General features: G+C 40.5%; 1 protein-coding gene across 5 annotated transcripts; it reads left to right on the top strand.

The window, feature by feature from the left end:
* The first annotated feature begins 44 nt into the window (after positions 1–44).
* Positions 45–11,520, top strand: CTBS (chitobiase). Of its 5 annotated transcripts, none has more exons than XM_005294448.5 (7): positions 45–538; positions 1,684–1,822; positions 2,769–2,977; positions 4,015–4,186; positions 7,040–7,137; positions 8,715–8,876; positions 10,087–11,520. In XM_005294448.5, the coding sequence occupies exons 1-7, from the start codon at positions 389–391 to the stop codon at positions 10,270–10,272; spliced, it is 1,116 nt and encodes a 371-aa protein (XP_005294505.2). In that variant the 5' UTR covers positions 45–388; the 3' UTR covers positions 10,273–11,520. The 5 variants fall into 5 exon arrangements, with proteins under 5 accessions (XP_005294505.2, XP_065410209.1, XP_065410210.1 ...); XM_065554137.1 differs by lacking the exon at positions 10,087–11,520 and adding an exon at positions 9,002–9,129 and having other exon boundaries at positions 131–538; XM_065554138.1 differs by having other exon boundaries at positions 300–538; positions 1,684–1,763.
* The last annotated feature ends 1,367 nt before the right edge of the window (positions 11,521–12,887 follow it).

Raw genomic sequence — 12,887 nt, 5'->3', positions numbered from 1 at the left:
CTGGTGAGCGGTACGTGGTCCCCAGGAGGGCGGGGCTCACTGTCAGTCAGTGACGAGCTGGCCCCGAGTCTCCCTGCCCCGGGCGTTATTTACACGCCCAGCTCCGGGCAGGGCCGCGCCCCGCCCCGCCGGTGTCATGCGGGGAGCCTGGCTTCCCCCACAACCCGCCCTCCCAGCCGAAGCCTGGACTCCCGCTCCCGGTGTCGCCCCCTCTTGTCAGCTGCCTGTGACCCCTGGCGCTGCTGCGGGGGGCGGGGCCAGCAGCGAGAGCAGGAGGATTGGCCCGCCCCCCTTCCCGTAGCTGGAGTCGAGGCGGAAGTGCGGGTCCCAGCTGAGACTCGGCCGCGTGCCCGGTTCAGGGAAGGGTCACGTAGCGGGAGTGTTCAGCATGAAGCGGCTGTTGGGGGGCGGCGCGTGCCTCTCCCGCTGCTGCCCTCTTCTCCTTCTCGCGCTCCTGCGGCTGGGCTCGAGCAGCGGCGCGTGCCCCTGCGGCGACCCCGCGCTCTGTCGCCCGATCGCTGGCACCCAGGAGTTCGAGGTATCCCGACTCCGAGAGCCGCAAGGGGCTCTGGGATTGGGAACGGGGCTGCCCGTCTCGGGGCCCTGTGGCCTGCGGGGATTCCTCCACCGCCTCCCCCATAGGGCCTCGCGGCCTGTCGGCGCTGCGGGCCTCAGCCTCCTCGGCTCACCACTGTGGCCCTTCCGGCCTCGGACCCCTGGCTCCTGCCGCTCCCGGGCCCTGGTGCAGTGGCCTGGCCTGGGGCTGGGGCCTGAGCTGCCCCTTGCCACCCCCGCTGCATCGGCCTGGCGGGCGGCGTCGTTACGGTCCTCACCGCCCATTCCCAGCGGGAGACTCTCGGATTCGCTTGGGGTCCCCTCGCCCCTAGCCCCGCCTGCGAGCCCTCAGTTATGGCCGGGGGGTCTTTGTACCAGCCTGGCAGTGCCAGCGAGGGGAAAGGTTGAGGCCGAAGTACATATGAATTGTGACTCCTCTTAGAGCAGAAGCTAGAGTTGGGGAGTGAGCTATTTTGTTGTGTTTATTACTCACGTGTTCATGGCTAATCGGTTGCTTCTCTTTTTTGGGCTCTAATGTATCTTTCTGGTCATTACACCTTTAGATGTGAAACTTTGAAATTTGATTAGGGTTAGACTCTCAAATGTTGGACTACTGTTAAATTACAGGGATGATTTATTCAACCTCTTACAAAATCCAGCCCATTAAATCACAACAGTCTTGTTTTTAATGAATAAAATGAGTTGTAATCCATGACTATCTTCCTGAAATTTTAAATGAGTCTAAATTAGTTCATTAGCAAATTGTTTCAATTAATCTAATCAGTTAGGGTAGGTTTATTTGGTCTGGCAGCTTCTGCTTGACAAAAAAATTATAAACTGGGGTCAGCATGAATTACTGGGAAATGACATTGGATCCTGTCAAAGCTCCCCCCAGTTTGTTTACATTTTGAGACCAGTCAGCTGATGAATTTGGCAGGCCCTAAATCTGTAAAGGTAAAGGACAAGCTGGCTTTCAAGAAGCATGAATAATTTAACGTTTTACTTTACCTAGAATGTATTTGGGATGCAAGGGAAAGAAATAACACAGCTCTAATTTAAATTAAACTGTCATGAGAGTTTGACATTTGGTGTGATTCCAGTGGCTTACTTTTTGTTCTGCTTTTGCAGGTCTTTGTGTTTGATGTTGGAAGAAAAACGTGGAAGTTCTATGATTGGTCACAGATTACAACTGTGGCAGCTTTTGGAAAGTATGACCCTGAACTATTGTGTTACGCTCATTCTAAAGGAGCCAGGGTAGTACTAAAAGGTTGGTTACAGTTAGGGAAATGTGGGCATTTATGTATTAAATGTATAAGGGAATAATATACCCCCTTTTGCATAGGGTCATAATACACTACCACCCAGAATTTTTTTTTTAAAGTATAAAACAGGCAAAACTCCAATTCCTTCTGCCCCAATAGTAACAACACTACTTCATTATCAGCAAAATAAAGGATTTACTGGGAAAGAGATCAGTAGAAGTCACATGGGAATGGAGAGGAAGAAGTAGGAAGAGGAAGAACATATGCAGGACATGTGTCGGGTCTATGCTCCATGTATTTTGTATAATACTTAAAAATCAAATGTTGAATTAAAGAGCTCTAACTCAATCTTAGAGGTTCTTGGACGTGAATAGCTCCAAATATATACTAGGAGGAAGGTGTGTGTAAAGAATTAAATGTTAAGAAAAAAATAGTGTAATACCTATGAGGCTGAAAATGCTGTTCATATTTGGGGTTTATTTTATTTATAAAATCCTTCATTTGTGGCCACACTTAGATGTTGTACACAGAGTTTTGGACTTCTCATTACAAAAAAGACAGAAAAAGGCAACAAAGATGTGGAAGAAAGAGGGATCGCCTGAAAGGAAAGGTTAAAAGAAACAAGAGGAGTGAGTCACTGTCTAGAAGTATCAGAAAGGTGTCAGCTTCGAGGAAGGAAGAGCAATAGTTCACAGTGGCTAAAGAAGGAATAACTAGAAGTAGTGGGATGAAACTGCAAAGAAAAATTCAGGAAAAATCTCACACCATAGTATGATCTCCCAAGGAAACTTTACCAAAAAATACCAAACTACCCCACACTTGAATTGGTCTCCGCTATACAGTCCACATATAGCATGGAGATGAAGTATATGGCAGAATAGGATTTCCCCCCCAACCCCATTATCTACTATTATTCAAGTAAGTGGTAATTTATTAAGATTTCTTGTTTAGGAGATGTACCTGTGAAGGAAATTATTGACTCTGCTAACAGAACAGCCTGGATAGCACGACAGGTGGACCTGGCCAAAAAGCAGTATATGGATGGAATTAATATAGACATAGAGCAAGAAGTTATTGCGATGTCACCTGAATACTATGCATTAACAGCTCTGGTTAAAGAAACTACTGATGCTTTTCATAGAGAAATTCCAGGATCACAGGTGAAAACAAAATTTATTTTATAAAATGATAGATTTTTAAATCTGTGATGTCCCGGCAATTTATTCCATAATGTAAAGAACACTTGTCAGTAAAGTTCTGTGCAAGCCTCTGGCACTGTTTCCCAAGTGTGCGTTGTTAATTATATATATTATTATGGTCATATATAAGCTCCTCATTGAGCTAGGTGCTGTACAAACAGAACAAAAATGGCTGTATTCTTTTTCTCCTATGGATAATTGAAAATGCATCCTTTATGGAACTCAAATATTAAAATAGAAGCAATTTTGCTGGGATTGACAGTATTTTCATTATAGACTTTTTTGGTAAATCACTGTTCTGTTGTTATTGGTATGACTTAATGAAACTTTGAAAATACTGTCAAGTGTCAGAGTAGTAGCCGTGTTAGTCTGTATCCACAAAAACAACAAGGAGTCCGGTGGCACCTTAAAGACTAACATGTTTATTTGGGCATAAACTTTTGTAGGTAAAAATCCTCACTTCTTCAGATGCAAATTTGAAAATACTGATAAGTTCAGCATGATGTTAGAAAAACTTGAAAAATCTTTAGCAGGATTTAACAGGCAAAGGAATCAAAGATGTTAAAGATTTCCTTTGCTAAAGATTTATCTTTATCCTTTGCCTGTTCTCTGTCATGTTCTTAAATAGAGTATCATTTATCATAGTTCTTAATTCTCTGTGTGTGTGTGTGTGTATTAAATTACACATGTATAGAAGACTTTGCAGACCTATTTAAAAAAAGGTGAATCAGATTTTGGGCCCACTAGTCTTGACGGTGCCCCTTTTATGCATATTGATTTTATAGTTGTAAAGGCAGATTTGCTCTGAAAACTCAGAAATATTTGATTATTTTACAGGGTTTTAGCTGAACAGTTCCTCTTACGATCCATGGGTATCGAACAGCGCAACATTTTGAAAATATCCCACTAAAGATTACATAGCACTGCTTTACAAAACAGCAAAGCAACAGAATGCATGAATTCCACACTAGATATAAAGTTGTGGTTTTCTCCATCAGGTCACCTTTGATGTGGCTTGGTCTCCAGCATGCATAGACAAAAGATGCTACAACTACAGTGGGATTGCAGATGCCTGTGATTTCTTGTTCGTGATGTCTTATGATGAGCAGAGTCAGATCTGGACAGAATGTATTGCAAGAGCCAATGCTCCCTACAATCAGACCTTAGATGGTAAGAATCAGTCAATAATGTTAGCAACTGGCACATTTCTCTTTTAAAATGCATTATTGGAAGGGGACACCTTTTTTTCCTAAAATATATTGAATGCCTTTTTATTGCATTATTTGTTTTCTTGTAGCCTTTGATATTACTAAAATCTACTAGGAGAACTATTTTCACATTGGGGGAATAGGTACCTCAGATTTTTGTGGCACCATGGATGGACATAGAGCAGTTATGTGCTATTTGACACCTGAATTATATATATGTCACCCTCAGTGGGATTCAGGTACACCCATGGGCAAGAGTTGGATTAGGGCATAGGCACAAATAGCACCTACCTACGGCTCCACCTGCACCTATTTAACTTCTTTCTTGACTGAAAATTATTTAAATGTGTAGGGTTCCACAGCAGGTTAATGACGCATGCTGTTTATGTCACCCTACAACTCCTGCTCAGGTTATCAGCTACCGAAATATCTTGAACTGCTTTATTCTGCTGTTAAACTTTCTTTCCTTTCTGTGCATCATGTAGAACTTTATTGAAATATGAATTCTAAATACAAGAATGTTGGCAGCTTTCTGCATATACTGAAACACCCTTTGTTTTCCTTGCTGGCCGGGGTACTATATGAAAGCTAGCTGGTGAGCTTCCCTGGAGCTTCCTAATGTCTCGCAGAAAGTTGATACCTGAGTCTTTTTAATACTTAATTTTATATTATTTTAAACATTTCTTTATTAAGAAATTAATCCTATGGTAGATCACAGTAAAAGGATGTTATACCAAAGGAATTGCATTTGAAAGAGGGCCGTAGATGTATTTGTATTATGAATATCTGCCTTGATAACCTTTGCTTCTTTAGTGTTGAGAAATCTGCTCTAGGCATAGATTCTAAGGCCAGAGGGGATCATTATGATCTCCTGTATCACACAGGCCATATAACTTCCCCAGAGTAATTACTGGAACGTATCTTTAAGAAAAACATCCAATCTTAATTTAAAAATTATCAGCGATGGAGACCCTTGGTAAATTGTTCCAGTGGTTAATTATTCTTGCTGTTAAAAAAATTATGCCTTATTTCTAGTCTGAATTTGTCTAGCTTCAACTTTCAGCCATTGGATTGTGTTATACCTTTCTCTGCTAGTTTGAAGAGCCTCTTGTTAAATATTTGTTCCCCGTGTAGATACTTATGGACCATTGTCAAGTCACTGCTTAATTTTCTCTTTGGAGCTCAGTCTATCACTATAAGTTTATCACTATATATTTTCTAATCTTTTAATCATTCTCATGGCTCTTCTCTGAACCCTCTGCAATTTATCAACATCTTTCTTGAATTGTGGGCACCAGAACTGGACATAGTATTCCAGCAGCAGTCACACCGTTGCCAAGTATAGAGGTAAAATAGCCTTTCTAGTCCTACTTGAGATTCTCCTTTTTATGCATCTGAGGATCACATTAGCTCTTTTGGCCACAGCGTTACGTTAGGGGCTCATATTGAGCTGATTATCCACCATGACCCCCAAATCTTTTTCAAAGTCACTGCCTCCCAGAATAGAGTCCCCTGTCCTGTAAGTGTGGCCTGCATTGTTTGTTCCTAGATATATACATTTACATTTAGCTGTATTAAAACGCACATCATTTGCTTGTGCCTAGTTTACCAAACATTCCAGATTGCTCTGAATCAGTGATGTGTCCTTTTGGTTACTGTTTCCCCAAATTTTTGTGTCATCTGTAAACTTTATCATTGATGATTGTATGTTTTCTTCCAGGTCATTGGTAAAAATGCTAAACAGTGTAGGACCAAGAAACAATCCCTGCAGAACCCCACTGGAGATAGACCCACTCAAAAACGATTCCCCATATGTAGTTACACATTTTAATACCTGTCAGTTAGCAAGTTTTTAATCCATTTAATGTGTGCCATGTTAATTTTATATCATTCTAGTTTTTTTAATCAAAATGTGGTATATCGCATGACACACCTTACCAAAGTCTTACAACAACACTGTTATCTTTTATCAACCCAAACTAGTAATCGAATAAAAAAAGATATCAAATTAGTTTGACAGGGTCTGTTTTCCATAAACCCACATGGATTTGCATTAACTATATTACCTTGTATTACATTGGCATTTTAGTAAATATTGTGACAGACCCAGACCAGTGGGGTACAGGAGTCTGGTAGAGGGCAAATATACTGGTCACTGGATGAGTAGTTTTCTGTTCCCTGAGTGACCAGAGCAGGGGCTGCACTAGAGTAATCAGGAACCTGCTAGAACCAGTTAAGGCAGGCAGGCTAATTAGGACACCTGGAGCCAATTAAGAAGAAGCTGCTAGAATCAATGAAGGCAGGCTAAGTGGGGCCTCTGGGTTTTAAAAAGGAGCTCACTTCAGTTTGTGGTGTGAGGAGCTGGGAGCAAGAGGCGCAAGGAGCTGAGAGTGAGAGGGTGTGCTGCTGGAGGAGTGAGGAGCACAAGTGTTATCAGACACCAGGAGGAAGGTCCTGTGGTGAGAATAAGGAAGGTGTTTGGAGGAGGCCATGGGGAAGTAGCCCAGGGAGTTGTAGCTGTCATGCAGCTGTTACAGGAGGCATTATAGACAGCTGCAGTTCACAGGGCGCTGGGCTGGAACCCGGAGTAGAGGGTGGGCCCGGGTTCCCCCCAAACCTCCCAATTGACCTGGACTGTGGGTTCTTCCAGAGGGGAAGGTCTCTGGGCTGTTCCCCAACCCACATGGTGAATCTCTGAGGCAAGAAAATCCGCCAATAAGCGCAAGACCCACCAAGATAGAGGAGGAACTTTGTCACAATATATACAGCAGAAAAAAGAAGCATGCATGTAAATTCATATTTTCTTTTAAATTAGGATATGATGACTACATTAGTATGAGCATTGAGCCTAAGAAGCTTGTGATGGGTGTTCCCTGGTACGGCTATGATTATAGATGTCTGGATTTGTCTAAGGTAAGATGAAGGCAGTTCTATTGTAACTGTTTTTGATATTATTTTCTATTATATGCTATATAATTTTTGGTAGTTTTTTTTTTTTTAACAGTAAGGAAGTGCAAAGTCTCTGTGGTCTCTAAGATAAGAGCACAGGACTGGGACTTAAGATATCAGTGTTCTAGTTGGTTCTGCCAGTGACTTACTGTGTGAGCCCAGGCAAGACATTTTACCTCTGTGCCTCCCTTTCCTCCTCTGTAAAATTTAGATTATGATCTTTGGGCACCTGAAAGTGCTTTTAAATTTTTCGATGAAAAGAGCTATATAAGTATGTAGCTCCCTCTTGTGGGGTAGCCTGATCCCTTCTGAAGATAGTGGAGCCTCTTATCCTTCTGCTGGGATTTGGTGACCCCCTTTAGGACCAGTGGTCCCTGAGCTCTTAGTGCTTGGTGCTTCCATCTGGTGTCTAAGTGCTCAAATGAGTAATCATCCGTATGACCTCTAGGATATTATAATTTATGGGTACAATAAATCAAGGAATTACATAAATAGCATTTTATTCCTGAAAAGGATAGGGGTAAATGAAAAGGAAGGGGTAGAGAACAGGCAAAGGAATCAAAGATGTTAAATAAACTCCTTACCCCCAAAATCCTGCAAATAAAAGCCCATAAACTAAATTGATATGAGAAAAATCTCATCTTCCTTTCTCCCCCCTCCACCAGTGCTCCCTAAAGGCCTTATCTTGGGGGTGGAGGGACTGGAGTTTGATGTGGATGGCTGGTATCCCTTCCTGGGAAGCTGATAGTCCTTCCTTTCAGCTGAATGGAGTCCCTGGTGGCCTTGAGCCCTGACTGTCGGGTTCAGCTGGCTTTCAGTCCTCACTGGTGCAGCAGAATCTTGGGATTGGTCTCTCTGTTGTGGAGCTAGGGGCTCCAGGTCAGTCTCAGGCCCTCTGATAGGGAGAGTCAAAATGGCCATCTCCCCTTCTACTGCAGAGAGACACTCTCTTGAGGTTGCTTCTCTTCCAACATGACTTGCTGAAATCAGCTCTCCCCTCCTCACGTGATCCCTGCCATGCTCAGTCATGTGGCCGAGGCATTTGAAGGCTCTCTGGGACCTGCAATTGATTGTCCAGACATATCAGTCAGGTTCCTGGGCCAGCCCGTACAGACACTGGGGCTCAAGCATAGGTGAGTCAAGCAGTCTCAGTTGAAGTTCCAGTCTGTGCCTCTGCTCCTCTTTGTGAGACCTGCTTCTTTGAAGGCCCCAAATTGGCAAGGGGGCTACAAGTACAAAGTATTATTGAGTTTGTTTTTATTTTATTTTATTTTTTATTATACAAATAATATAAAGTGAATATTAGTGCTATGTTTCCCATAGTAGACTGGTATGAGGAGCTGGAAGTTACTTATTTCAATTAAAGTTGAATTATTTGAACTTCTTTCTCTACATTTTACTGAAACAGATAGTAATCCATATCTGGTGTGGATATTTAGTTATTTTTGGCAGGTGCCTCTTTCTGACTTGCTTCCAGGCTTATCCCTTCTGAAGGGTTTAATAAATCCAAGTAACATGAACCAGAACTCCTGTTTTTTCAGGATCACGTCTGTTCCCTCCCAAATATTTCTTTCCGAGGGGCTCCATGCAGTGATGCTGCAGGGCGTCAGGTCCCCTATGGAACAATAATGAAGCAGGTGAATAGTTCTATTTCTGGGAGCCTGTGGGATGAGGAGCAGAAGGCTCCATATTATGAATATAAGGTAAGCAGTTTCCTAGACAAACGTTTATGAGCTGTGGACTAAATGTACATGAGCCTTAGTTCTGTTCTTGTAAAGCTAGATTCTCAGGTGTCATCTGTCCACTTTGTGATGCTCATGTGTTGCAGAGTGGATAGATTCCAGTTTAACTTATGTCAATTGAGAGTTCCCCTACACTGGAGACCCTTGGCAGAAGTAGCAGAGCTGGCTCCTGATCTAGCCTACCACGTCTTCATTGAGAGGGAGGATGCATGTAATGCCAGGAAGGGGATTTGGTAAGACAGAGTTCCACTATGCCTAGCCTCCCTTGTCATAAGGCCCCTAAGGAACCTTATGCCAGTGATGTAAGTTAAAACAGGCTCCCAGCTGCTCTTAATTTCTGCTGGTGCTGGGTGGCACAAGATCAGGGAGCTGCAACTGTCTTCCTGTGGCTTCCCCTCTTCACTGTGTCCAAACTCAATCTGGATGCAGTGGAAGACTGAGCCCATATATTATTATTGTGGACTGATAAAGCTGTAAATATTTCTTATGGTTCTGTTGGTGATGGATTGTCAGTTACCTGGTATTAAATTTTGTATAACTTTTAATGCACTGATGACTAAAAGCTCTTAAAAATAATCACCAGCTGAAAGCAATATAATTTTTATTTGGCAAAATTCCATAATTTCTCTAAATCTGTGTTTATTGCTAGGAACAAAACCACATACTCTGACCTAATTTCATTTATTAGATTAGACTACGCGATTGAAATCCTAGCTCAAGCCTTTGATATTATCAGCTTTTTTAAATTAAATTTATCATTAAAATACCCACAGATCTAGTCATCTCATTTAATCTAAATTAATACAAACATCTTTGTAACTCATTTGTGGTTACTTGTCTGGAGATCAGAGAAGCATACTAGTAAGAAAGCAGAGATGTTTATTGGCCTATGCATAAGAAGAAAGACAGCTGGAGTTGTGGGTTGTTGGTTTGGTTTTAAACCAAACACACACACACCCTTTTCAGGAGCTTCTTTGCACTTTTGGAAAGGGAATTTTAGATTGTCTTGTTTGTAGAGCTTTTAAATGTAAGTCTGGAAAAGCACTGTACACATTTTATTCATTTGAGTTTTTACTTCATTTATAATTATAGTTTTGATTCATTGCATTTAACCTCTTTGTATACGGTGTATATATATGCTAACACAAATGTACTTATCAACTTTTTATAGGACTCTCTTGGTCATTTTCATCAAGTATGGTACGATAATCCACAGAGCATTTCCCTGAAGGCAACGTATGCAAAGAAACGTGGTTTAAGGGGTATTGGCATGTGGAATGGAAATTGTCTTGACTACTCCAGAAGTTCTGTAGCAGAGCAGCAGACTGAAGCAATGTGGCGAGCCTTGAGACCATAGCAACTATACAGGATAGTGAACCCTACCTCTGGATTTAGAATGTAGAAAATGAATTGGTAGTTATGGCTAATATTCTGTATTATGCCTTCTTGCAAGCATGCACTGGTTACAAGCAAAACTTCATCTTGTCAGTCTCTGCTTAAGGCAGTATTTTTATACCTTAGAAAGTATTTAACATTGCATTAACACTGTTTTAACAGGTTCTGGTTATTCGCATTTTCATAACTGGCATCAGACCTTGAACTCGACACTCATAATATATATGAACAACATATGTATGTTGAATCATTTAAAAGAGAGCATATGAGAATGAGGTGTTCTGCTCAACACAAATGCTTTATCATAATCAGTTACTGTTCTTTGTTCTGTAAACTTTATATCTAAAAATATACACAGTCTAGTTGTGAAGGTTTTAATTATTTGTAGCATTTAGCTTTGTTGCCAGTGAAACTGAAGAATTCAGTATTCTTTTTATGTTTACATAACATTGTGAGGGTTTTTTTTTTTTTTTTTTTTAATTTACAACTTCAAAAGCCAGAAAACCTCAGGCTTCAAAGAAAGCTTGCACCCATTTTGCTCAAAGCTGCATTCTAAAGTGTATATGATAAGCACTTCTTATGACCTGTCTAAACACATTGATTTCATAATTAACATTTTTAAGTGTCTACATTTTTGAACTAGATGATTGTAGTCACCATACTGCTGTAATTTCTGATGCTAGTGAAAAATCTGTCTTTAGATCAATTTCATGTAGATCTTGCCGAGAGAAGAATCCTGTATCAGTAGAGAGATGGATTGGATAATCTAATAGATAATTTTTCATCTTGAAATTCTGTGATTCCTGACAACTAAGAGGATAGATTCCTTGATCTAGAGTGGTGTTTTTCAAATTTCTTTACACAAAACTCAGGCTGAATAAAAGGACCCTATGTTCATTTCTAGTTGCTTATAAAATGTTAAAATATTCAGAATGAGAAAATCTCAGGTTCGTCATAATATTTTTCTGATGATAATTCATTGTGCCAGGGGAATTTTGAAAGAAATATTAAAATATTTGCAAACATTTATAGAGATTGATGTATGTGTGTGCGTATTTCAGTAAAGTTTTGTTAAAATAGAAAGGAAATATTAAGGCTGAGTCAAAAGAACAATTCATGGCACATTCATCTTCCTAGAAGCAAAATACAATATTTGTTTTTTAGTATGTTTCAAGGATTATTTCGTAAATAAATTATCTACTAAACTGTTTTGGGGAGAGTTTTTTTGTATGTAACATGTTAAAAGTGAAGTGTAATCCAAATCTCCTGAGTGTATGCTTTGTCTTTGAACATACTGCAATGAAAGAAGGAAGAAAACTATTTTCTAGTCCTACTGTGTATTTGTTACAAAGATAGGCCCATATCCTGCGGACACTTACGCATCAGTTTAATTTTATACGCTGTGAGTATTCCCATTAAAGTCAGTGGAACTACTCATCTGTGCACTTAGTATATCAAATTAAGTGTTTTAAAAATGTTGATATTGTCTTATAGAGTGTGTGGACACAGTGAAATAATTAATAGAAGTCTGACATTCCCCCCTCCTTAATCAGAAGTTTGGTTTAAATACCTAACATTGTCAAGTTAGGCCCTGACTATGCTATAACTTGCAACTGAAGTTACAGTAGAACCTCAGAGTTATGAACACCTTGGGAATGGAGGTTGTTTGTAACTCTGAAATGTTCATAACTGAACAAAACGTTATGGATCTTTCAAAATTTTACAACTTAACGTTGACTTAATACTGCTTTGAAACTTTATTATGCAGGAGAAAAATGCTGCTTTTAACCATCTTAATTCAAATGAAACCTTATCAAATCTTTTTTTTAAACTTCCCCTTTGTTTTTATTTTTTTAGTAGTTTATATTTAACACGGTACTATACTGTATTTGCCCTTTTTTTGTTTTGTTTTGGTCTTTGCTGCTGCCTGTTTGCATACTTCTGGTTCCAAATGAGGGGTGTGTGGTTGACTGGTCAATTCGTAACTCCCCTCCCACCATTTTGAGCCAGATTCCCATGAAGTGCTGCTGAGGAAAAGGGATGCTGCAGAGCCATAACTAAACCTCCAGACATCAGGGGGTCACAGACTGGATCTGGATTCCTTACACTTGTAAAACAAAAGGGACTATATCTCCTTTATCTGTGGTATCTTTTCATCTGCTGCTGTGTATTTCATTTAACTTTTGTTAAAACTTTAAAAGTAAACACTTGAATCTGATTCATCAACTAGAATGTTAATAGAGCTATTTATAATTTCAAGTTTTCTGTATCACTGCAGAGAATAGAACCCAGAAGCCCCGTCCTCTGCTCTTATTTATTAAGTACTGTTAGTGTTTTCCAGGCTGTATAAACAGAAAAGAGACAGTCCCTTCCTTCTAGAGTTTGAAATCTAAATTGGTTCTAGCCAATACAGTTCAGATTCATAGGATTTAGGTTCCAATCTTGAAGTGGAATGGGGTGGTTGATTGGTTCATTTGTTATGGAAGGATTACATTGGAGACAGAGCGGTAGTATAGCTCACAAGATTTAGAGTTCCTCCTTTTGGAAGTGTTGCAAGAACTTTCACATCCTATAACT

This window comes from Chrysemys picta, chromosome 8 (assembly GCF_011386835.1).
Source record: "Chrysemys picta bellii isolate R12L10 chromosome 8, ASM1138683v2, whole genome shotgun sequence".
NCBI classification, from domain to species: domain Eukaryota; kingdom Metazoa; phylum Chordata; order Testudines; family Emydidae; genus Chrysemys; species Chrysemys picta.
Note: the sequence above shows the minus strand (reverse complement) of the source record. Positions and strands in the feature narration are given on the sequence as shown.